General features: G+C 54.8%; 9 protein-coding genes across 9 annotated transcripts; 4 read left to right on the forward strand and 5 right to left on the reverse strand.

Moving 5' to 3' along the window:
* The first annotated feature begins 560 nt into the window (after positions 1–560).
* N657DRAFT_322006 (uncharacterized protein) lies at positions 561–2,085 on the forward strand. The gene is made up of 3 exons (XM_062786802.1): positions 561–698; positions 779–1,542; positions 1,628–2,085. Exons 2-3 carry the CDS (start codon positions 892–894, stop codon positions 1,880–1,882), a joined length of 906 nt encoding a protein of 301 aa, XP_062642751.1. The 5' UTR covers positions 561–698; positions 779–891; the 3' UTR covers positions 1,883–2,085.
* Positions 2,086–2,923: 838 nt separating this feature from the next.
* Positions 2,924–4,205, reverse strand: N657DRAFT_675181 (uncharacterized protein). Its single transcript, XM_062795802.1, has 4 exons — positions 4,017–4,205; positions 3,825–3,937; positions 3,662–3,733; positions 2,924–3,596 (listed from the first exon to the last, which is right to left on the reverse strand). The coding sequence occupies exons 1-4, from the start codon at positions 4,160–4,162 to the stop codon at positions 3,202–3,204; spliced, it is 726 nt and encodes a 241-aa protein (XP_062642752.1). The 5' UTR covers positions 4,163–4,205; the 3' UTR covers positions 2,924–3,201.
* Positions 4,206–6,745: 2,540 nt separating this feature from the next.
* Positions 6,746–7,719, reverse strand: N657DRAFT_711047 (uncharacterized protein). The gene has a single exon (XM_062797434.1). It carries the CDS (start codon positions 7,639–7,641, stop codon positions 7,042–7,044), a length of 600 nt encoding a protein of 199 aa, XP_062642753.1. The 5' UTR covers positions 7,642–7,719; the 3' UTR covers positions 6,746–7,041.
* Positions 7,720–11,905: 4,186 nt separating this feature from the next.
* Positions 11,906–15,101, forward strand: N657DRAFT_675184 (uncharacterized protein). Its single transcript, XM_062795803.1, has 2 exons — positions 11,906–12,411; positions 12,462–15,101. The coding sequence occupies exons 1-2, from the start codon at positions 12,063–12,065 to the stop codon at positions 14,834–14,836; spliced, it is 2,724 nt and encodes a 907-aa protein (XP_062642754.1). The 5' UTR covers positions 11,906–12,062; the 3' UTR covers positions 14,837–15,101.
* Positions 15,102–15,338: 237 nt separating this feature from the next.
* On the reverse strand, positions 15,339–19,132 carry N657DRAFT_650664 (uncharacterized protein; the record flags this gene model as incomplete). Its single annotated transcript, XM_062793991.1, has 8 exons — positions 19,078–19,132; positions 18,656–19,002; positions 18,505–18,564; positions 18,108–18,456; positions 17,582–17,934; positions 17,198–17,508; positions 15,751–17,134; positions 15,339–15,510 (listed from the first exon to the last, which is right to left on the reverse strand). Coding segments are annotated over exons 2-8 (2,796 nt in total), but the record flags the coding sequence as incomplete, so codon positions are not given.
* On the reverse strand, positions 18,541–19,212 carry N657DRAFT_650665 (uncharacterized protein; the record flags this gene model as incomplete). The annotated part of the gene is made up of 3 exons (XM_062793992.1): positions 18,541–18,564; positions 18,656–19,002; positions 19,078–19,212. A coding segment is annotated over one exon (162 nt), but the record flags the coding sequence as incomplete, so codon positions are not given.
* N657DRAFT_322072 (uncharacterized protein) lies at positions 18,933–19,405 on the forward strand. Its single transcript, XM_062786803.1, has one exon. It carries the CDS (start codon positions 19,043–19,045, stop codon positions 19,349–19,351), a length of 309 nt encoding a protein of 102 aa, XP_062642757.1. The 5' UTR covers positions 18,933–19,042; the 3' UTR covers positions 19,352–19,405.
* A 601-nt stretch (positions 19,406–20,006) lies between these two features.
* On the reverse strand, positions 20,007–20,999 carry N657DRAFT_650666 (uncharacterized protein). The gene has a single exon (XM_062793993.1). It carries the CDS (start codon positions 20,739–20,741, stop codon positions 20,157–20,159), a length of 585 nt encoding a protein of 194 aa, XP_062642758.1. The 5' UTR covers positions 20,742–20,999; the 3' UTR covers positions 20,007–20,156.
* A 105-nt stretch (positions 21,000–21,104) lies between these two features.
* N657DRAFT_544688 (uncharacterized protein) lies at positions 21,105–21,541 on the forward strand (the record flags this gene model as incomplete). The annotated part of the gene is made up of 2 exons (XM_062787845.1): positions 21,105–21,206; positions 21,467–21,541. Coding segments are annotated over 2 exons (177 nt in total), but the record flags the coding sequence as incomplete, so codon positions are not given.
* Positions 21,542–23,341: the final 1,800 nt, after the last annotated feature.

Raw genomic sequence — 23,341 nt, forward strand, 5'->3', positions numbered from 1 at the left:
CTTCCGGAGCCTACTTTCTATTCTCAATCCAACACAGGCCGACAACCTCCTTCCAAGAAGCCATGTCACCACACGCAGCTGGCTGAAAACCCAGTACAGTCTCTATTTTGATGCCCTCAAAGCCGAAATTACAGCCACACCCAATCCAATCCACATCTCCTTCGATGGGTGGTCGTCCCCCGGAACTGCCGCTTTTTTCGCTGTCGTTGCACACTATTTCAATGCTGCAGGGGACTTCAACACTCGCTTGCTCGCCCTCCCGCGGATCAAGGGCACTCACAATGGCGAAAACCTCGCCAAAGGAGTGATTGAGGTGGTTGAGGGCTTTGGCTTTCAAGCTAAATTAGGGGTTTTCCAAGCCGACAACGCAGAAAACAACGATACGTGCGTCACCGAACTTCTACGGCACTTCAATCCACATCTTTCCACGCAGCAACTTTATCTCATCCAATCTCTCAAGCGAGTGCGCTGCGTGGGCCACATCTTGAACCTCGTGGCCAGAGCTTTCCTCGACGGCGAAAACAAGGAAGTAATCAGAAAATTGGCAGAGGGCTCAGATGAGCGGCTTTCTGCGGAACAGGAGAGGGAGCTTCTCCACGCATGGCGAGAAACTGGGCCAGTGGGAAAGCTACACTACCTCGTACACTTCGCCCGCCGTACGCCTCAGCGCAGAGACGCTTTCGACGACTTCACAGAGGGTATTTGCCCTTCTCCCCCTCTCCCTCGCGGAAAAAAAAGAGACATTACATTACGTGCTGATTTGGTCTTCTCTCTATAGGCAAGCTCACTGAGGCAGAACGGGAAGAAATTGGTGCTATCCTAGTCGACCCTGCAATTCGAAACCTTCGGCTGAAGGCTGATAACGATACCCGCTGGCACTCGGTATACCATATGATCGAGCGCGCCCTCGTTCTCCGCGATCCCCTCACCAAATTCAGCGCCCGGTACAATCGATTAGGGGATCTCGGCGATGATGCAATCCTCTCTTCCGAGGATTGGGCAGTTCTGACGGAGATCAGAGCTCTGTTGGCCCCGTTCAAGTTTATCACGAAAAAGTTTGAGGGAAGGAAGCCGAATCTTTGTGACGTTGTCACCCACATCTTCAGCCTCCACCGGGATCTTAAACATCTGCACCGAGCATACAGCGCGGAGTTCGAACGTTCGGGAGGGTTCGATAGCTCTGTATTTCCGTCCAACAATGAGCGGCCCGCGGGTCAGCTCCCGGCATTCCCGCGCCCTGAACCGGCCACGGCACAGCGACGCCCGCGCCGGATTCGCCGCGTGCCCGCTCGATTTGCTGATTACGAAGTCGACCTCCCCGGGATCGGGCTCCGCCGCCCAGATACCGGCTCTAGGCAGCACAACATCCTTATCGAGCTTGGGAATCCTCTTCACGATGATCTTGAGGTGCCTTCCTTCTCGAGTCTTCAATCTATCCTCCAATACGCCATTGACAAGCTCGAGAAGTATCTTGAGATACTGGACGAGAACCCTGCTTATTGGGCAGCTCTTATTCTGCACCCCGGGCGCAGGATGAAGTGGGTGAGGCTATTCTACGAGGGCAACGACCAAAGGATATTGGACATCCAGCGGCGGTTTGTGGCTTACTTTGATACGTACTACCCAGCAGTCGAGTCCCCGGCACGCCCGTGCACCCCGGAGCAAGTCCCTGGCTTCGGGGATAGCTTTTACGATGCCCCAGTTGCCGGCGGTATTGTGGATGAGGTTGGGGAGTACTTACGGGGACCTGTACACCCCGTTGACGACCCAATCCAATGGTGGTTGGCCCGGAAAGACGAGTACCCACGCCTCACGAGAATGGCGCTCGAGATACTTTCAATACCTCCTTGCGCAACAGAATGTGAGCGGACCTTCAGCCTAGCAAAGCTCGCGATAGGGTCACAACGACATTCCCTTGGCGACAATACCCTATCAGAGCTTCAATGTGTACGAAATTGGGCGCGTGGGGAACTAGTTGGGGGCGTTGTGGCTTGATGACATTCTTGGAGCCCCATCTTGTATCTATTTCGGGTTCGGAATAACTACAGTACCATATCCGAGCTCTTTTCTTGGCAAGTCTTCCAAGTCAAGTCAAGTCGGGGGTCGATCAAGTCAAGTCTGGCTTAAATTCGTCAAGTCAAGTCAAGTCTGGCCTCGGACTTGACTTGACTTGACTTGGTGACAGGGCTGATAGGCTGCTGTCAAGACACCTAGAAGAAATTATCCATCATATCAAAGGCACCAAGAAGGAAGGAGAGAAAGGGAGGAGATCACCGTTGATATCGAGATGCCGCCCAAAATCCTTCAAGATGTGTTGGATGATAGCCGCAAGCAGAAGGCCGATAGCTCCGACTGTAGTCAGTGCAAAGTCCAGACCGCCCACGGCAAGCATCGCGATGTGGTCGAGACGATCTTTGATGGAGATCTTCTGCAGCAAGTCAAGAACGACTGGTGGAGAGAGGCGCTGCAAGCTGCAAATCAGTGTGCAAAGGCTCAGTTCCTGGAGCTAAATTCCATCCTGCAGAACCCTAAGGTCACTGCCGAGTTGATGGTCAAGGGCCAGGTGAAGCCAGGCATTGCACTTCAATTTGTGAGCAACATCAAAAAATTCCAGCAAGAGGCAAAGAATCATTAGAGCACCAGAAGAAGTTGTCTTGAAAGGAACCTAAAATTGTTACGGTGTAGGGGTAATACGGGGTTCAAAACAGCATTTCAATGGTCAGACACTGAACAACTGCTGTGTCTGTTTTGTCCCTATTGTCTTCTAGAGTCCTGTCAACTTGCGTGTGCCGCTTGGCGCACGAGTCTGATACGTTCTGTCGCCTAAACGGTTGCAAGAAGAGTGAAAGAAAGTGTCCCCTTTTTGCCTTAACTACGACGGTACCGAGAGTGGTAAATTGGACCAGAAAGCCACTGAAATCGACCTGAATAAAATAAGCATTGATATAACGTTAACGCTAGGACGCATATGACTCTTGTTGAAAAAGCCATAGCGTAGAGCATAGAGACAGCTAACTAAATAATTCCAGGACAGAAGGAATGCTCTGCTTTCAGTTCCATATTCATCCTTGAAGTGACCGTTCGATGACTTTCCTCTCCTCAGCCATCATCCTACGCTCGAGGCGCAGGATTCAAGCAATTAGAGTCTTTTTTTCATCCTCATCCGCAGACCACATTTGAACTTGATCCTCAACGCAGGCTTCAAAGCCGCTTGGATCGGGATTTACTGGAGATCAGGCCACCGAAATCGTCACACAGAGTGTGAAAGGCCTGCATAGTCTCCGAGTTCCCATCCGATTCTCCCTGCGAGCTCGTACAGGACACTGTTATGTTGGTTGAACCTGATCCACTCGTGGTGCAGTTGCTGAGAGAATCGGCGATCGTCGACGCGGCATCTCCGAAGATTGGCCTACATTGGCTCTCCGAAATCACCTCCCCATCTGCGTTGTATTCGACGAGGGTGACGAAGGAGTCAGGCGCTGTCTTGGCAGTGCACTGGTCGGGATCAGTGCCTACAGGACACTCTTGCTCGTTGCGGCGCAACTTGTAGCCGTTGTTTGCGTAGGCACACCCCCCGCAAGAGCTGCAATCAACCTCTAGGGGCATCTTAGCTTGCTGTGGGCAACGGGACAACAGTGTATGCTGGAAAGAGAGAGCTTACTGTTTTCGAAAGAGTAACAGTAGAGCGTGCCATAGTATGTATGATCATTGTGCGTGCCTTGTTGCTGGGAGCCTATATAGAACCAAGCAAGTTAGGATCTGTTGGTAGCAGTTCCGCAGATGCGTGATTGCGGCTCGTTAGGTTCGGCTAAGGTTGAACTTACACCAGGATTGCAATCGATGGAAGTCTTCGTCTGGCCCATGGCCTTTCGGGGTATACTGGCAGTAATCACAGTTCTTACCGAAGATATTGCAGTTGGTGGAGCACCAGTCATTTCTTTGTAGACCGAGGTAGGTATTTCGTCAGCACATTGATTAATGAAAATCAATTGGGAGACTGCGAGACGAAAACGTACGACAAGGTTGAACAAACTTGGTTGATGCCGGGGAATATACGACCATAGTCGGCATAGTCGTTGTTTTCGCACTGACAGTATTCTGTTGCCGTTACGCTATAGAGCGCAGTCATGGCAAAGACGAAAAGGCCTAAGACGAGCTGCATGCTGCCGATTGTTCAATACGTATCTTCTGTGTAAGCTCAAGGGTTGAACGGCAAAGATTATGGAAAGACAGCCTAGATTCCATCTTATATTCTGGCATCCTGTCAACCTTTTAAATAGGTAGTCATGACATTAACCTTCGGTACGAACACCCGAGCAGCGGCCTGTTGTTCGAATTCCGAACAAAGCCAGATTCCCGAATAATCACAATGAAGGATTTGCAGTTCGGAGCTCGAAACACTCGGTGAGATATTTGTTTCAGCCACAGATTTTCTTCCATCGCCATGTCTATCTTAGTAATCGGCCCTTAGTGTCTTAAAAAGCCACCTGCTGAGGCACTCAGTTTCAGAGATGTCGAACTGGAGGTGTGGGCTCAGCCCATTTTCTGACGGACTTTAGGGAACGCTTACCCAGCCCTCCAGCTACAAGGGCGCGGTATGTGACCGGATGCATTGCGTTGAGGTAGTATGTGGAGACGGCTTGCGTTAACCGAGGTAGGCCATTAGCCAGTCTCTGTGTCTATAGCAGACTCATTCTAAAGCCGATGTCTGAGACACGCATACACTGGTTATCGTATGATTTCCACTCTTCGTGTTCACCGAGTCTATTTCCGAGCTCGATGCCCGAGACTCATCCACGTTCATCCGAGCCCGACGTCCAAGACACGCTTCGTTCATTCGGTGACCGATGCTGAAACTCGCCTGCTTTCAATCTGAGCCCAATGCCGAGTCTCTTCTACACACAGTATTGCAAGACTCGAATCACTTCGACCTCCTCTGGTGGTTTGAACAAAGTGGGCCACCAACTTACACATGCACTGGTTGTTCGAGAGCTTGCAGAGTCTGCTGATGGCCGGGAGGCAGGACGTCTTGCAGCGCTAGAGAAAGGGAGCGTTGAGACGGTGATGAAGTTTGGCGAGGGGGAGGCCAAGAGGAAATGACCCGAGGATCTGCAGGGTGGTGGTTCGGTTCCGTGATTTCCGCCAAGTATTCGACATGAAGTGCAACCTAGGTATATCTTAGTAGAGTTGCAAAGGTGCAAATGCGAATCGTCGTCATCAGAGGTGTGTTCGAGTATATCCCGACCGTAGCCAGCCCTTCTGATAGGGAATATTCAAGACGCCATTGCAGAAATGAACCAGAAGGCCTTTCAAACAACTTCGGGATGCTGAGCCAATGCTTTCTCATACCCCAGCCCCTCCTTCTCATGCCCCCGGCCTTCTCTTCATCTTCTGCCTCGTCCCCGCCCTCGCCCTCAGCGCCGCCGCTCTGCATCTGCTTGAAGGGTTCGGCAAAGCCCCAAACTCAAGCCCTGGATCTGGGCCAAGTGGGTGCCCGAGGGCTACCTCATGCGCCTGCAGCGCGACGGGGCCTACTACTCGCAGCACCGGCACCACCACCTCCCAGAAAACGACGTGGACGACAGGACGACGGCCGTGCCGAGCGGAAGGCTTAGGAGGGCTAATGTCGACGAGATGGCTCATCCCATCCCACTCCTCCGGTTTGGGACTCCGTAGCCCTCCCGTAGGTGCCGCCGTCGAGAATGACAAGCCTCGTTGTCGTCAAAGTCATCCTGTACCCTCCGCCACCTTGTCCTCCTGTCTTTCCTCCAATCCAACTCAGTTCCCTTGCCCTTGACTTCGTAAACCGGCGCAATCAAACAACCCAGCAGCGGATTCTTATTAATTTCCCCGCCCTGTTTCCCCGCTCCCCGTCCGTCTGCGCCGAGACTCCCCCTTCTCCTCCGAGGCGGCGGATTTTCATTTCACCGATGCGAGGAGCACGTGGGCGAGCGCCGAGAAGAGAGTCCCTGCGCTCAGGAGGCCGCAGAAGAGAGGGAACTCAGTTGACCTCCTATGGATACCAGCGGAAGCCAACTTCGCGTTGGGATCGGAGGCCAAGGCGGCAGCGTAAAGGGCTACAAAGCAAGGGGGCACACCTAACGTCCTGATGCCCCAGGCCAAGTCCACTGCAATCAGGCTGGCACTGGCCAAACAACAACAGGGGAGAGCTCTTCCTGAAAGCGTAGGCAAGTTCTCAAAGGCTCTGGACCGGGCATTACCTGGCAAGCACACTCGCGACCTCTACGACAAGCTGAAGCGAAGAGAGGCCTGTATCTTGGCACAACTCCGAACCGGAATGGCGAGGCTGAACGGCTTTCTAAGCAGGATTGGAGCAGTCGAGTCAGACCTCTGTCCCTGCGGCCGAGCGAGGGAAACAGCGGAACATTTTCTGTTGCGATGCGTGAGGTGGGCAGCCCTGAGGGAAGACATGTTGCAATGCACAGTGGCAAGGCGAGGGAGCCTCTCATTCTACCTGGGAGGGAAAGCACCATCGGATCCAAAGATGTGGTCGCCAGACATGAAAGCAGTCCGGGCAACGATCAAGTACGCAATGGCGACAGGGAGATTGGATCTTGACGAGGAACGACGAAGATTACGACAATCACAGTAGCGGAGCTCCACTAACACTACACAGCCACAACCAGCAGATCCCGCTTTAGCTGCTGAAGATAGGACGCTGAACACTTGGAGAACGTAGCCTCCAAGTCAATCTGCTGAACTAAGTTAAGAGGCAACAGGGGCGTGAGAAAAGGGGTGAGAGTAAAGGGCTTATACGAGTTGATGATTGAACGTTAACGAATTGGATGTAGTTAGCGCGCCAAGGCCTTTAGGCTTCGCGCCTCCGGGCGAAATAAATTCCATCTATCCATCCATCTGGGGCTTCAATCAATCAATTATTCAGAAAGGCCTCAATTCAATCCAATTATGAGGCCTGGATTGGATTGATTAGATTGTTGAGAGCGCTGCAACAAATATACACCGACGGCACGCTTAGGTTTGCAAAAGACCTTTGGCAGCGTCGCCTTTGAAATGGCCCGTCTACTTGCAGTCCAGACACCTCGCTTCGGCTTCGGTATGTGCGTACAGGCAGTCCCGCCCGCTCCAGCAGTTTGAAGCGTACCGACACATCTGGGTGTTGCGCATGCCGAGGTTCCGGTTTGGGTTCTGCTGGAACAGCCGCCGCTCCTGGGCGGTGTGGCGGTAGCCGCAGTCGTCTTGCTTCTTGCACCGCAGGCCATAAGGGCAGTCCGGCCGCTGGTTGACAACGCGGCGGTGGCGTTTTCCCGTGTCGATATTGTTGACGACGGTTTCCCAGCCCCCGCCGTCGCTGTCGTCGCCGGTGTCATTGCCACTGTTGATGTTTCCACTGGCGTTGGCCCTGGGGTTGCCACTGTTGTAACCGCTGCCATTGCTGTTGGTGTTGCCGCTTACGTTGCCGCTTACGCTGCCGCTGGTGATTTCAATTGTGTTCTTGAGCGTCAGATTTTGCAGCCGCTCTTCAATATTGGCATCATCATGCTCATCCTCCGCAACAAAATCCGGATCCAACAGCTCATATATATTGACAGTCTTCACGTAGTCTGTAGGGTCCATGTTGAAGAAGCGGGCCCTATACACCGGCTCCTCCGGCCCTAGCATAGGACGGCAAAGGATAATTGCAATGCCTAAGGCATGATGCTGCTGAATGTGCCGCCTGGAATGTGCCGCCTGAAATGCATTTCCTGAATGTGCTAACGTACTTGCATAACGAGTCGGACAACATAACGAACCGGACACTTTTCTCAGACCCCACCACCTTCTAACTTCATCACCAAATTCCCCCACAAAACACAATGGAACCTCTTCCGAAAGAAGGTCGTATGATCCTTGCACTTGAAGCTCTTCAGAAAAATCCCAAACTTTCCATGCGAAAAGCTGCTACGATCTACGATATCCCGAACAGCTCGCTATATGACCGACTCGCTGGAAAGAAACCACGACGCGAAATATCGGCCAACCTTCGGAAATTGACCGACCTGGAAGAAAAGGTGCTTCTCGAGAGGGTACTCGACCTTGACGCGCGAGGATATCAGCCCCGGCTCTCTGACATTCGAGAAATGGCCGATCGTCTTCGCGCGGCACGCGACGCGTCACGCGTCGGACCCCGATGGGCGAACAACTTCGTGGACCGACATGACGAGCTTACGACGCGTTTTCGACGTCGAATCGATTACCAGAGGACCCAATGTGAAGATCCCGACGTGGTAAACGCGTGGTTTCGCCTTGTACGAAACGTGATAGACAAATACGCGATCCAAGAGGGGGACATCTACAATTTCGACGAGACTGGGTTCCAGATGGGCATACTTTCGGGTGCAAAGGTTGTGACAAGCAGGGAACGCAGCGGTCGGCCTCGTGCGAAGCAACCTGGCAATCGGGAGTGGGTTACGGTGATCCAGGCCGTGTGTGCGGACGGCTGGATCGTGCCGCCGTACTTCGTCGTCAAGGGGAAAAACCACCTCCTCCCCTGGTACCAGGACAGCCGATTCCAGCCCGAATGGAGAGTCCATACGAGCGAGAATGGCTGGACTACAAACGAGATTGGTCTAGATTGGCTAAAACATTTTGACCAGTCTACCAAGCGTCGTACGAGAGGGGTACATCGACTACTTATCCTCGACGGCCACGAAAGCCACCACTCGGTCGGCTTCGAGGATCTCTGCAAGGCCAACAACATTGTTACACTTTGCATGCCTCCCCATTCATCTCACTTCCTTCAGCCTCTCGATGTGGGATGTTTCAGCCCGCTCAAGACCTCATACGGCAAGCAAATCGAGCAGATGATGCGGATGCAGATCACCCACATCACGAAGGAAGACTTCTTTGACGCGTTTGTCGAGGCATTCCACGCCTCTGTTACGGCGAACAACATACGGGCGGGCTTCAGAGCAACTGGCCTCGTCCCTTTCGACCCCGAATCCGTGGTTTCTCGCCTCGACCCTAAGCCGATCACTCCATCTCCTCCGAGCTCGCGTCCCGGAACAGCTACGTCTTGGGTGCCCAAGACACCCTCCAATGCGCAGGAAGCGACACTGAGCTCCAGCACACTCAAACGGAAGATCGAAAACCATCAAGGTAGCTCCCCCAGTCACATTTTCGACATTATCGACTTGCAAGCGAAGAGCATCTCGAGGTTAGCGCATGAGATGGTGTTGCTCCGAGCCGAGACCAAGGAGCTTCGTACGGCAAATGAGCGGTTAAGCAAGCGACGCAGAACCAAAAAAACGCGTTTGCAGGACGGAGGATCACTTACTTTGCAAGAGGCGACTGTTTTGATGGGCGCCCGGGGGCTACTTGGTCGGGATTGCGAGGAAACGTCCACGAGTGGTGGTTGTATAACCGTCGCTAAGCCCCGCGTTCGGCTCTGTAGCAACTGCAAGCAGCCTGGTCATAATGCGCGAACTTGTCAAGTAGTTTGCGAGACGTCTGAGGATAGCGGGTCCGAGTAGTCTTGATTGATTTGAGATGTGGTGGCTGAATTAACTTATATGAAGTGATCGGGGTCTGAGGAAAGTGTCCGGTTCGTTATGTTGTCCGACTCGTTATGCAAGTACGTTAGTATGTGCGGCATCAACACAAGTAAGGCCACCCACGCGCCCAGGGTGGCAGCGGCGCAAAACGCCGACATGGCAGGAGTGTCAGACGCACAGGTAAGCAGGCCTTGCCAGGCTCCAGGGGCTCGCAGTCGCAAGGTAACCGAGCGGCTGACCCGACTAACCAATTGCCGCATTACTTAGATCCGGCGTGCCGGCCGGTGGGACAACAGCGACCAGATGACCGGTTGCTATATAACCACCCTGCCGTTCGAGTTCATGCGCGCTACGGCGGACTTCGAGCCTGCGTGGGCGGGCAGTTACCATGTACCAAGGGCAACGGTGCAGCCGGAGCCCTGGTTACGCTCGCAGATATGGCCGGAACTAGACCGCTGGCGTCATTTCGAGGCCGACGATAAGGCTACCGGCGCGTTTATCGAGCTGCTGCACTGGCTGCGGGACGTCCTGTTGCAGGACGCCGTGTTCTTGATGGCAAAGTACCCAGGGCACGCGGTGTTCCGAGATCCTGTGTTTTGGTCGCCCCAGTTCAGCGCCTTTGCTATCAGGGTCAGGGGTGCTGCGCAGGAGAGCTTTGAAGACGACCGCGGCACAGCCATTGAGAAGGTGATCCCTGAGGTCTCTGAGAAGCTCAGAGGCTTAACGGCCCATCAGCTCACTGTCGAGAAGGCGGTGGAGAGAAGGCATATGGAGTTGGTGGAGGAGGTGAGGATGTTGAAGGCGCAAGTCGCTGACATGTGTCGGATGGAGTACCAAGTGGTCACCACCTTTACCCCTGGTGGGCGGCTGCACCGAACTGAACAGTTCGCGCGCCGGCAGGGCCGCGATGCCGTCTCCCTATCGCCGCCCGAGCCGCCGCGCCAGAGACGGGGAACTCCGCTGGCCGGACCTCCGCTCACCACCGCGGCTATGGTAGCCGGCGTCTCGAGCCCTGCGGCGCTTGGGGCGCCAGCCATGACGGTCGCGTCGCAAGGCCCGCCGCAGATTCGCTTCCCACGCACGCTCCGCACCGTCGGCGACCTTTATCGGCTCTGGCGCCACGGGTTCGCTATGATGCCCGCTGTTGACGAGCTAGAGAAGCAGTGGGGCTCACGATGGCGCCTACGTAACGAGAGGCAGCTCTTCTCCATGCGGAAGGTCGTTATGGACGAGGTCGTGAGGCTGGCCGGCGCCAATGGGTGGCCGGAGGAGGACGCGGTCCAGGAGGTTGAAAAGCGGCGCGTTGAGGGCGGTAATCTATCGCTGAATGCCCTGGCAAAGCAGCTAAAGGCGACCCGAAAGCTGTAGGGAGCTGTCTTTCTTCATGCATTCCGAATTATACTCTAACTTAATAATGATCGCCTCGCTACGTTTGGTATACAGTTCGTACAGTATGTGCGTCCATATTGTTTGTTTGTCTGGTGCTGCTGTGCCCCCTATTACAGTACATAATTATAATTGAAGTCCGCTAAGATTTACTGGCGATAGGAGGTCGCGACGCCCCCCCAGGTAGGGTGTTCGTGCCCCTAAAAAGGCCGCCCAGAAACCAATAATCGCAAAGTCCACTGCAACCACAGCGATGCACAGTTCGAAAATGCCACTGGGCGTTAGCCCTAGTCCGTATATATACTACTACCTACTTTTTCTGCTTTTTGTCGCCGTCAATTTTTTTTTCGGGCGGCCTGACGGCCGCCCTTGTATGGTAAAAGTGTTATTTCAGGGCGGAGCCGTCATCTGCGGGGTCATCCGCGGATCACCCACCAAAACTGCCCTGAGATAACCACACGTATGTCCAGCCACTTCCATGCCGATGGCTAGGCTAACCACCAATTCAGATACGGATCACACGGACGGCGGCTCAGATACAGAACAATTGTTGAACGAACAACTCGCTCCGAGCGGTACTCGACCAACGAAGAAGAGGAAGGGGCCAAGCTCTCCCGAGCCGCTCAGGAGCAAGAGGTCCACGGCAGGAACAAAGAAACCACGGCTGTATGATTAAACCCTGACATCACTGGAAAAACCACCTTTCCTTGACTTTACCAACAATCACCAATGACCCTGACGACAAAAGGCGATGACATCGTCGAGCCTGCGAACCTGGTTGGGGCGGAGGGGGGAATGGGGAGGGGCTAATCCCTGGTGGAGATAGATGCATACCGCCAATGATTGCAGCCAGTTGCGGGTGATGCCAACCGTATCATGCATACCAATCACTTGCCAGCTGCCGAGTTCCTCCAGGCTTCCTTTGGCGGGCCGCGCAGCGGCACGGTCTCACTTGTTTCGTTTGTTTTAATCGCCGCTTAGGGTTAGGGTTAATTCCTTTACTCGTTCCCGTCCCGATTTCGTGTTCCCGTTCCGGCAGCCCACCAAGATACAGCCAACCGCTAGCACGGGCATATGGCGAAGAACCTCTAAAGTTCCTTGCAATTGCCCCTTTCTCGGTAAACGGAGTGTGTCTCTACGTCTAGCATATTCGGAACGACCAAAATGTCCCTAGGCGCTGTGCGAGTTCCTCTCGACTCTTTGGAGTTCCCTCACCGGAGGCAGATCAGCTTTAAAGTACGGGAAAGACTTGGGAGAGTCTTTAAAAACTTGTCCAAAGCAGGCGCTACTGAGGTTCGTATACCCTGCACCGTGGAAGAAGGAAAGTTCGGACAGATCCTAGCGCAGTTGGGGCTCTCCGCCGATCAGCTCCGTGGAACTCAGAGGAAAGGGCAAAAGGGCTTGCCTCTTCTCACCGGGATCCGATTGTCATGCCTCTACGGCGACTATCTTGTTGCGGCGGCCAAGGGCAATAAAGAGACTTCGCTGGTCGTTCATCTCTTCTCCGCGGATCGTAAGCCACGAACTCTCTCTCCCGAACCTGGTTGAAGGCTGACGATACAGTGCTCGATCCATTGCTCGAACTCATTTCCGCATTTTCCCATGAGCCACAACAATCGGATGGAGAGCTGTACCAGAGGATCGTGGAGAGCTACCGCCGCGATGAGGTCACATACGCGCTCTGTATGGGCTCCCTCACGGGGCCTAAAGAGCGCAACATGAGGATGCTTCTGAGGCCTAAGAACCTGCCCATGGTCAAAGCCTTCAACAGCTTGTTCGATATCCCTGCAATGATGGAGCAATTGCGCCTCGGGAACATCCATAAATGGCTTGCTTTGCACATCGATGAGCAAATCATCAACTACCTCAACCACATTTCCGTGGTTTGGAAGGAGGAGATATGCCAGGGCAAGAAGACGATCATGCAGTCTCTCGACATTGACAGCATCCGTATCGTTCAGTTCCGAATGCCTACGGTCTGTTCGGGAGACGCAGATACGATCAAGCGCCTGTTCGACAACGGCACGCTATTTCCTCGCGTGACCGATTCCAGCGACAGAGATATGCTACGGCGAAACCTTCTTTCCCTCGACATGGTTATCCCGAGTTTCGAGACGTTTCAAGAGAACATGCATTACGTTGGCTTGGCAGCCAAGATCCTGATTCGACATGTCGTTGACGAGCTGCCACTATGCAAGAGCAGCAGAAAGAGGAGCCCAACCATCTTCGAAGTCCTCTCCGGCAGTTGGACGGGCCCGGAGGTTGTGCAAGTGGAGGCTAATGATGGCGAGATGGCCGAGATTGAGGGGCCAGCATCGCCCTACCTCGCATTCACGCAGCTCTGTTTAGCTTGCTTGCGGCTCTTCCCATGGCTCCAGGATGACCTCCCGCCCCGTGAAGACTGGCCACAAGACAGTTTCAGGGCCGACGTGAATACCCAGTGCGTCGCATACGTCCTGCAACTGGCCTCTGAACTCGGGTTTCGAACGTCCAAAATCCAGGCTGCCCTGTCCCAGCCCTCGCACGCCGGCCCCCAGCCCTCCCCCCCGTTGCAGGAAATACCGGACTGGAGAGGTGGCAGGCCTTTCACACGGACATTCTGGTATATACGAGCAAACGGGTTCCTTCCCACGCTAGCTGCCACGCGGCGTCGTCAGCCCAACCCCGAATTTGTCTTGCTCGATATGACGACGGCGTTCTTTGGAAAGCATACTGTCGTTCTGAAACGCAAGTCACAAGATACGCGCGCGGATGACGATGTCGATGAGGAAATGGGTCTGCATGCCGAGAACGATCAGGGAGACAGGGCCCCGGTTGCCCCTCGTACTGCGGGGAACAAGATCAGGCCAAGATCCCGTTACTTTGGGTCGGCTGCAAAACCGAGGCGCGAGATGGCGGCTTCCGTGACTAAGAAGGCACCCCGACAAGACGCTGCGGGCATTCCAAGACGTGAAGCAGCTCGATCCGTCATAGGACAACAGGGTATTAGAAAAGCCGCAGGACTTGGCGGGGCAGCCTCTGTCTCGAACCCTTTTGCCCTATCTCTACCAGCTTCGCCGGGCCGCGAAGCGGCGCAGGGTGCCGAGGGAGCAGCTATTCGACCGACAGGCTCGTCAGCATCTGAGCCATCGCACGAGGCGACCGTCCAGCATGTACCAAACCTCCGATCTGAATCCCTCGGCCTCTCAAGCGACAAATCGCCGAGCGCAGTCACCACTTTTGGTCGCGAAGCTGCGCGTTCTGTTTTCGTGGTGAATCCACCCATAGTGAAACCACCCATAGTGAAACCACCCAACTGGGATCACAGAGCTCAAGGCATCCATGATATCGACTTCACGCACGTGCCGACGCCACCAAGCCGGCTACGGCCCACTACGACGAGACCAGATCGAGAATCCAGCCGCGCCGCTGATGCTTCCACTCCATCTCATCCACCCAGAGCCGCCCGCCACGCTTTCCGTCCAGCCATACCACCTATTCGGGGTATGAACAAGCAGAAGGCCGAGCCAACACGATACCTAGGAAAACACCCGCTCGAGGAGTCCGGCATATCGACAATTCGACAAGAAAGATCTGAGGAGCTGGCCTCGAAGAGGCTTAGGCAGGCTCCCGCCGCCGAGGAGCGTGCGTCGCCCAGCACACTCCCTGTCCCGTCAGATTTGCGAGATGAACACAACAGGACAGCCGCGAGGAAGCGAGATGCTGTGCTTTGGGACAGTCGGGTTACTTCAATGTTGGTACAGGGGATGGGGGAACACAGCAGCCCTTCAGTGCAGTCGCATCCCCTGAATGCCCTGGTTCTCCCGGTCCAATCAACAACTATGGACGGAGTCGAGGAAGACAGGGGCCCTTCGATGCAGTCGAATCCCCTCCCGGTCGAATCAACAACGAGGTCAGACCTCTCCTTTATCGAGGAAGAAGAAGAGGAGGAGTTATAGGTAGAAGTCCTTTGCAAGATAGTTTTCGCGTCCGATTCCCATATCAATACCATTGTTTGACAAAGGCTACCATCTAACTGTTAGAAAGTCGGGGCACCCTGAAACGATCGGTTGTTGGAAGTCATGGAACTTGAAACTCGGAAGCTGGGTTACCGTGCCCTATTGTTGAGGGGTAGCCAGGAACTGGGCAACAAGCCTTTTATCAGGATCAGGGCGATGCCCACCTCTGAAGACGGACAAGGACAATCTTCAATCAATCACTCCTTGGTGCCCTGGAGCACCTCAAACCCACTATCGTGAGCTCTCATCTGTGTGATCACCATGGAATCGTGGCTGTTGGTCTTCCAACAATTACATTTGAATGTTCGCCTACGTACAGTACAGATAGAGGATAGTTAGAAAACAGAGAGAGGCCCAGTAGTAGAGTACCCCTGAAGCTTGCAACCTACGGAGCGAGAAGGGCGGGGTCGACGTGCCGTAGAAAATCGGAATTCAGGAATACACTTGCGCCCATATGATTCTCTTCGAGATAGCACTTTTGCTGCTCGTCGACAGTCGACGCGCAGATAATCACGTCATGGCACAGATCGTTGTCGGTATCGTATACGATGAAAGGGGAACGCTCCTTCTTGTACGCCACGTTTTGTTTGGCGGCCCTCTTGCGCGTGGCAAGCCTCTTGCGCGTGGCAAGCCTCTTGCGCTTGGCGGCTGGAGCGGTGCACTCGCCGTCGTCGCCGCCCTCCTTGTGCTTGGCGGCTGGAGCGGTGCACTCGTCGTCGTCGCCGCCCTCCTTGTGCTTGGCGGCTGGAGCGGGGCACTCGCCGTCGTCGCCGCCCTCCTTGTGCTTGGCGGCTGGAGCGGTGCACTCGCCGCCGTCGCCGCCCTCCTTGCGCTTGGCGGCTGGAGCGGTGCACTCGCTGTCCATGTTGCCGTCCCTCTTGCGCTTTCCCCCGGCAACAGCCGGTCCTGAGTGCTTGTCCATGGCATGGCGGAGGAGCTCCTCAAACCCGTGGATCTCCTGCATCCCTCCCGCCGGCATTGCCGAAGCCACGCATGCGGCGCACTCTAGAGGCTTTCCGAGCCCGTGGCTGTGCTGAGCGGTGAAATGTTTCCGGAAGCCGGGTCCTGGGGTGCAGAGATGTCCGCAGAGAAGGCACGGCTCCGCGTGAGGAAGAGACCACTTGTGGACGGCTCGAGCGTGCGTCAGCCATTCCCAGATGCTCATGGGTTTGACGTCAACTTGGCCCTCACGAGCGCAGGCGCCGCAGGCGACGGAAAGGCCCTTACGATACCGGGGAATCTCGGTCCGGTTCATGTGGTCGAGGAGAGTACTCGCAGATGCCATAGGTGTCTCGCATAGAAGACAGATCAACGGCGGATTTGACGGACGATCCCGAGGGCTGGCACCTGGATTGACGCTTGGTGTGTGGATCAGGCCATGGGTATGCTCGAGGTGATTGCACCACTGTGCCGGGCCGTGGACGACAACCTCTGTCGCCCCGGCGCGCTTGCACTCGCGACAAGCGAAAGGTTTGTCAAACGTGCCGTCGGCAAGATGTTTATTCCGGAAGTGTCGCGTAAGGCAAGAGCGGTTTACGTAGCCTTTGGAGCAGACGAAACAGCAGGAGTCCCGTTGCGGCTTGGAAGCTGCCGCTGTCTCTGGAGCCTGCGGTGCCCGTTGCGGCTTGGAAGCTGCCACTTGCTCTGGTACCTGCCGTGGCAGGCTAAGTGCGATGGACGAGAGGTGCAGCCGCTGCGCTTCGATATACAGCTCCGATATGCTTGTGTCGATCGTTAATGGCTCGCTCTCGTCTTGCAGCCTTAGGCGCGATAAAAGGGCGGCCACCGGAGCCGCGATACCCGGACCCCCCGCGCCGGGCGTCGGCTCCGGCTCAAGACCCCGGAGACGCAACCGGTCCGCCTCCTCGAAGTAGGCTCGGCGATCTGCATCGAGCTGCAGCTTCTTGCAAGTCTCGATGGTGCTTTTTATTTGTCTGTGAAGCCTGTTCTTCTCACCCTGGTCGGTTGCGGCCTGGATCTCGGCGCGGAACCTGGCGATGTCCTTTCGTCCTTGGAACTCCGCAATCTTTTCTTTCGACACCGAGATGGGGGCACCCTCATCCCGTGTAAGGGTCATATTGCGAAGGTCGTTGAAAAGCGTTTCATCCCGGCGCACCGCCTTAGGCCCAAAAGCTAATGCGGCGAGATTAGGTCTCACGACGCCCGTTTGGTAGTCGGTTTCGAAAATGGCTCCCGAGTGATTCATGACGTAGTTCCGTAGGGCACTTGACAGGCTGTCTGCAATGGGTGTTAATTGGCAATCCGACATCTGGCGGCGGTCGGTGTCCGGGAGCAACATACCATCCATGCGGGCTCCAGCACCGACGCGAAGAGCATAAGGGCGGATAGTCTTACGGCAGCCGATGACAAGGAGGCACCGCATCCACAGCTCGTAAAACTGGGGGTATGTCAGTGGGAAAAGAGGCTTGTCCAGGAATTCCTCCTTCCAGGGAATGTCGATGCGGTCGGTCCTTCCAAGGGCTGGACGGTGGAGAAGCTCGTGGGCCGACTCAAAGCTGATTGCTAAAGCGTCCATCTCCAACGCCCGGGTGATCACGAGGCTTGCCAAGCAGAGGACGGGAAACGGCACGAGAGTGGTAGAGTAGGCGACGCTGTTGATAGGGGGTAAAGGGATACACTTGGTCAGCCCTCAGCCTCCAATTTGCTAAGGATGGAGTTGCTCACGATTTTTGCTTCCTGTATTTACAGGTCATCTGGGTCATCTTGATCTTGTTCCGACCGATGTTGGGTGTAACAACAATCCTCGTCTGGGTCCTGTCATCGGGATTGCGCACGACGGACAAGGTGTACTGCCGACACAGGGTATTCATAAGGCTGCCGGGCCGGAAACCGCCGGTACCGCCGAGAAGGACCGCGGCGTGGAACGACATCCTCGTAAGTGGCGAAGCGGGTATATCTTCAGCACGCTGGTATAGCGCGAGAAGAAGGACGATGATGTCCGCTGCTGTCGCTTCAACCTTCACGTACAACGTATTTATCTCCAGCTTAAGCGTTGGCGACATTTTGAGGAGGATCCACTGGCCAGGCACTGGTCAGTAAAGCATACCAACGGTAGAAGCGCAGAAGGGACAGAGTGCGAGAAAGAGGAGAGCCGTGGAGAAAGCTACCACGTCAGGATACAATGAAGTGCGGCCGGATTAGAGAATTTAAAAAGGGGAAAAGGAAAGGCATCCAATTCGGCCTCACATACCTGGACAATGAGATAGGCAGGTCCCTCACGTCGTTCGCCTTCTTGCTCCCACCTTAGAAAAAGCCGATCGGCCTCCAGATATCTCTCCGCCTTCCGCAGCGCTGCCCGCTCGCCACGGAGGACCTTGAAATCGGCCGATGCGACGAGCCTCCGCCAAACCTCAATGACACTGTAAGCGGAGTTGAGCGTGCGGACCATGGCGCGCTCCTCCGGCCCTAACACGACACGTTCCTTGACGGAGTTTTCCACATATGTGTGGAGAAAGGCCTTGACTGGTGCCTGAAGCCTTAGGGCTGACGGCTCCCGAGCGAAGTCCACCCAGAAGCGGCAGGGGTCGACAACACGACGGCTTTCACTCAGTTAGCACCAGTTTCGGGCTCGATGGTGGGCCACTTACCTCTCCGGAGCACCGTAGCTGTCAATTACACCATGCTTTTTTTTGGTAAGTCCACAGAAACTTTAGAAAATGAGAAGATTAGTAACACATCAGCACATTGTCCTTGGCGTAATGTCGGGGAAGCCAAGGGAAAAAGGGGCAGAAGACATACTCGGTCCAGGCAGTCCATACTCTATCGCGCTCTGCTTGCGTGCCCGGAGCAACGAAGGGCTGCTGGTTGCCCTCCTCCTCTATAGAACTGTTCAAGTAGTCCTCGAGGAGTGCATTCACGCTCTCCTCGTCAGCCTCGGAGATGCGCGACTGTTGCTGTACCGTCATGGTGAGCCGAGGAGTATGTTAAGGAGGAGGAAGAACGAGGAGAAAGCAGAGCGGAAGGGGATTCTGGGGTCTGGAGGGAGGGGGAGAGGAGGGGGAGACCACGACAGCATGAGCGAGCCAGCCCAGCACCGAGCCTCGAGGGTCGGATGCAGTTGGTTCGCATCGTCGGCCACAGCCCCGACCGGCCCCACGAACAGGGGACGGGATCCTGGCGCTGAAAATGCATCGCTTTCGCGAATGTGCGGGAGTGTCCTGCGATGGGTGTGAACGAAGCAGAATGGGCGACGCCTTCCGGCCTCCGTCGCCGGCGCCGTTTGGAGTCGTTACGGAGCCGGACGTGAACCGGGTACGCGAACGGGATCTCGTCCCGGCAAAACACCGGGCAAGTGTGGGGCCGAACCAGCTGAGTCAGCAACCGCAGTCGTGCAGCGCCCGAGATTTTGCACCTCCGGCCAAGCCGGCCGAGAAGTCCGGGTTTTGCTCCACGCTGCCGGGGAACGGCACCGGCCCGAGGGCGTCGAGTAGATGAAACACTGTCTGTTGGAGCTGCGCGAATTCACTACACTGAGGTACTTTGTAATCTGGTTCTTGTTTGCATACCTCTTAACCTTTGGTTATTAGTGGCACTTGTTGTGAGTCATACACAAAGGCCTGGCAACCTCGCCGACGTTGTCCATGTCATGCACATATGCACGGTTGGCCAGGCCTTTAACCTCTGCCGCCATCTTTCATCATACGTTATCATCGGACCATGACATTTGCACCGTCGTCTTGCTCTGCATTCCACTACAGCACTAGCATTGAACATGAAGAAGTGCCCTACTTGTTTCTCCGCAACGCCACTATATGTTGAGAGGGGTTTCGTGTCACAGGTGGCATTGTAGGTTACGTAGGAGCACGTGGAAGTGGTATGGTTGGGTATCGGAAGCATTGAGGTCGCTGACGGCGCGGAAGGTGAAGACAGCGTGGCTGTTCGACGACGTGTACGGATTACAGTGACTACACGTAGCCCCAGACGTGTCACTGAATCTCAGCGCACGGTTCATAGGCCATTTTTTCTTGGCGCTGTGGGTCCTCGTCCGGGCACCCCGCTAGTACTTCGCTGACTTGGTTCTTATGGTCAGGGCCAGATCTGAATCCATCTTTATCCATTTCCCCTTCTTCTACTATTCCTTCACTGGAAGACGTCTGAGGGAAATGCCACGTTGATGTAAGGGAGCGGCAGCGACCTGATTCTATTGGCTTGTGCATGGGTCAGTCATGCTCCCGTTCAAACTGTTGAAACCTGCAGAGCGGTGACCGCTGAGATATGCGCTGGAAGAAGCTATTCCGAGTCAAAGCAGTGGATTGAATTTAAAGGTGCTTAAGTTCTTGATTGACCATGCTGTTGATGGGCATGGGAGTGGACTAAGTACAGTAGGTACTGTATAAGAAAGAGGGGTTGCAGTGCTGGCACCAGTCATCCACTGAGGTCCATTGAATGCAGCCAATAAGGCGGCTTCGTCCGACACAAGCCCCTCAACGCCCAAAAAGTGCAACCAGGACATCCTCGCACGACCATTCTGGCAGCAGCAGCGAAGTCTGCCCTTTGAAGGTAATTCGGCACTCACTGGAGGCCATGGCCGGCGCTTAAAAAGGTGGTTGGAACGACTCGGATTTTGCGGACGAAAACCAGCGAAATCCAAGACACAGGATACCTCTCCCCAGGAGAGAGCGATTGCCTCTTCAGCGGAATCTTCACAAGGTACTGAGCACCGATGACTTTCCCTCTTCTTGCTGACAAGCTTGGGGAAATCCGGTCTCTGTCCCCAGCATGCTGCCCCATTGACAACGACAGCTCCTCCCGCCCTAACCGTCGACTGTAGATGCCTCAACCCTCCTTCCACCGACAGTTCCGCCAATACCTTCGAACGCAGCATTGCATACGCCGCTCACAAACAATGGCGACAATACTCTGGGGATACCCCAAACAGCGGTATGTGGCGAAACGGCAGACAAAAAAGAGGAATTGGCGGGCGGTTTCCTCTGGAATAGAGCATATGATGCTCTTCGGTATGAAGAGCACGGACGCATCGCTGCGTATGAGGATCTCTTATCTAGGGCGCTTGCGAGGGGTAAGTCCTCCGTCCGACGTAGTTTTTTTCCTGAATATTGACGTAAAGCAATATAGCCAGACCTAGACACTACCGGCACCGGACGGCCAGGCCACAAATCATATTCCTCATGACCCGGTTGTACGCCGAGAGAAGCTAAAGAGGATTACGGAGCTCGGCCTACAGCATATGAAACAAAGACAGATCAGCACGACGCTGCTAGGACATGAGATTGTCCTGCAAGACGTTGTAGCAAATGTCGCCGGTGTTGTGGAGTGGGCAGAAGATTTTGTCAAGGCTGCCGTTGTTGGACAGCAACAGTTACAGGCTCGAATAGGCATAGACCAACCAGGTGACACTGCATCAATTGAGGCACAAGATGAAGCTTGAATTCACTGTCTGAACCATGCGTCATGTGTGTGTGTTGCTTGAAAGAACCGAGGGCTTCGGGACCCTCGCCAGACCCTGCTTTTGGGTGGGTGACGAGTCTTCCACGCTTACTGCATTGGGCAACAGTGCCCAGCACCTGAATCCAGGTGCCAAGGAGCCAGTTCAGTTCAACAGCCGTCAAGGACCTTCCGTACGCGTCCATTGTTATGGCAGGCGTCTCTCTTGTCCTCCCGCTTCTCACAAACCCGACCGCTGCCGAAGCTGCCAACCAGGATGGATTCACATATGTCACGTCATAGATGCGCTACTACGATGCCATGGAGTCGGTTCTTGTGACGAATCTCAAGCCCCAACTTCTGAAAGGGGCTCCTGAAGGTTATAGCTTTGGCAACGGGGTGAGGTTCGGTGAAGCCAAAGGGTTCACAACAAGCAATGTCCAAAGGTACTGACAATCTTGCACTTGAGTTCCTTACTGAAGAACTCCCAGAGTCCTCCAGAACGAGTGACTATATACTAGATGCATTTTGTTGCTCTCTCGTGCTCTCTAGAGCCACCTAGAGCCAATGCTCTATGGTGCTCTCGAGAGCCTCTTAGAGCGTCCTCTGATTGGCCTTGCACTGGTGCTCTCTCATGCTTCTGAGAGCTCTCTGGAGCACCTCTAGGACTCGTTCCGATTGGTCCTAAGTGATTGGCTCGGAACGTCCTACGTTCCCACTGGCTTCTGCAAGTAAGCCGCCGCTGTTGGCTCTCGTTGGTTCATTTGTGACATAAACGCAACTGGAAGGCTGCGCCGGCCGTTAACAGGGTCCAGACGGTTGGGGCATAGGCGATTGTAGGTATATTCAGCACCGTAGCCACGAGCATAACCGAAGCAGAAGCGCATATCCCTACGGCTCAAGACAGATTCTGGAAAAGGGCGATCAAGATGTGGACGGGCATCCACACCCTACCGGAGACTAACCCTGTCCGCAATGCCGCTTCCCGAATGCGAAAGTTCCGGAGATTATACCGATCGCCGCTTTACCAGGTAGCGGCTATACTCAAGGATATTCCGTTGGAAAGCCTTAAGACCATCGCTCCCTTTATATTAGGGCCTTGGGAGGGGCGAGTCGACACCAACATCGACGAAACAGCAACGGCGCAAATGGAGACCGACTAGGCAGTGCGGATCGCCTTGAGCAGCTCCGGGCGGAACAACAAAGTAGGGATGGGAGGGGTTGTCCGTATCCCACGGTCAACCTCTGGTGGCCCAAAGGACGAAACCTTCAACTTGACATTGGGTATTGAGACGGAAAAGAACCTATACTCAGCAGAACATGCAGCGGTTGGGCATGCGTTCAGATTATTGCAGGAGGTCCAGTACCGCAGGATCGTCCTCGCTACCAGCAACAAAGCAGCCGTATTGACGCTGAAGAATCCACGCTAGTAATCAGGACAGCGATATATCCGTGAAGCGTATAACGCCATGAAAGTTGTCCAGAAGGCTAGAACCTCTATCTCAATCGTCTAGATCCTAACGACAGCGGAAAACGAACTCCTGAAGATCGCCAAGGGAAAAGCAAAGGAGGCGACCCGGCGGAATATTATTGTAACGGTCTCAGGCAGTATATTGCAACTAGCTGATGACGACTCTACGAGTACACTGAACTTGGAGAAGAAAAGGAGAGACGACAGACTCTGGTAGCTCGCAAGCATACTTATCCTCGTCGGCGCGCTGGTCTGAGCGCGTTGCTAGAAGGTTCGGTGTGCTGTGGGGCGAGTGGGAATAGCCTCATCAGGGGTCTTGGTATTGGCCGAGAGTCGCCGAGGCTCGCACCGGGCCCAGCCCGTTACAATACCCCCCTCCTCCCCTTCTTCATGGGGAGTTGTCAGTCCCTGACTCGCCCGTGAACTTCCTCGTACCTAGCTAGAGCGTCTGTGTGTAAGAAATTCCTGAGGGGTTCCCATGTCGGCTGCGAATAGCCCGTCCACTTGACGAGGAGCTGTTTGCCTCTCCCCTTTGTCCTGACCTTGAGGATCTCGTCCACTAGGTATGC

The sequence above is a fragment of the Parathielavia appendiculata genome (assembly GCF_033297405.1).
Source record: "Parathielavia appendiculata strain CBS 731.68 unplaced genomic scaffold N657scaffold_33, whole genome shotgun sequence".
Classification (NCBI taxonomy): Eukaryota; Fungi; Ascomycota; class Sordariomycetes; order Sordariales; family Chaetomiaceae; genus Parathielavia; species Parathielavia appendiculata.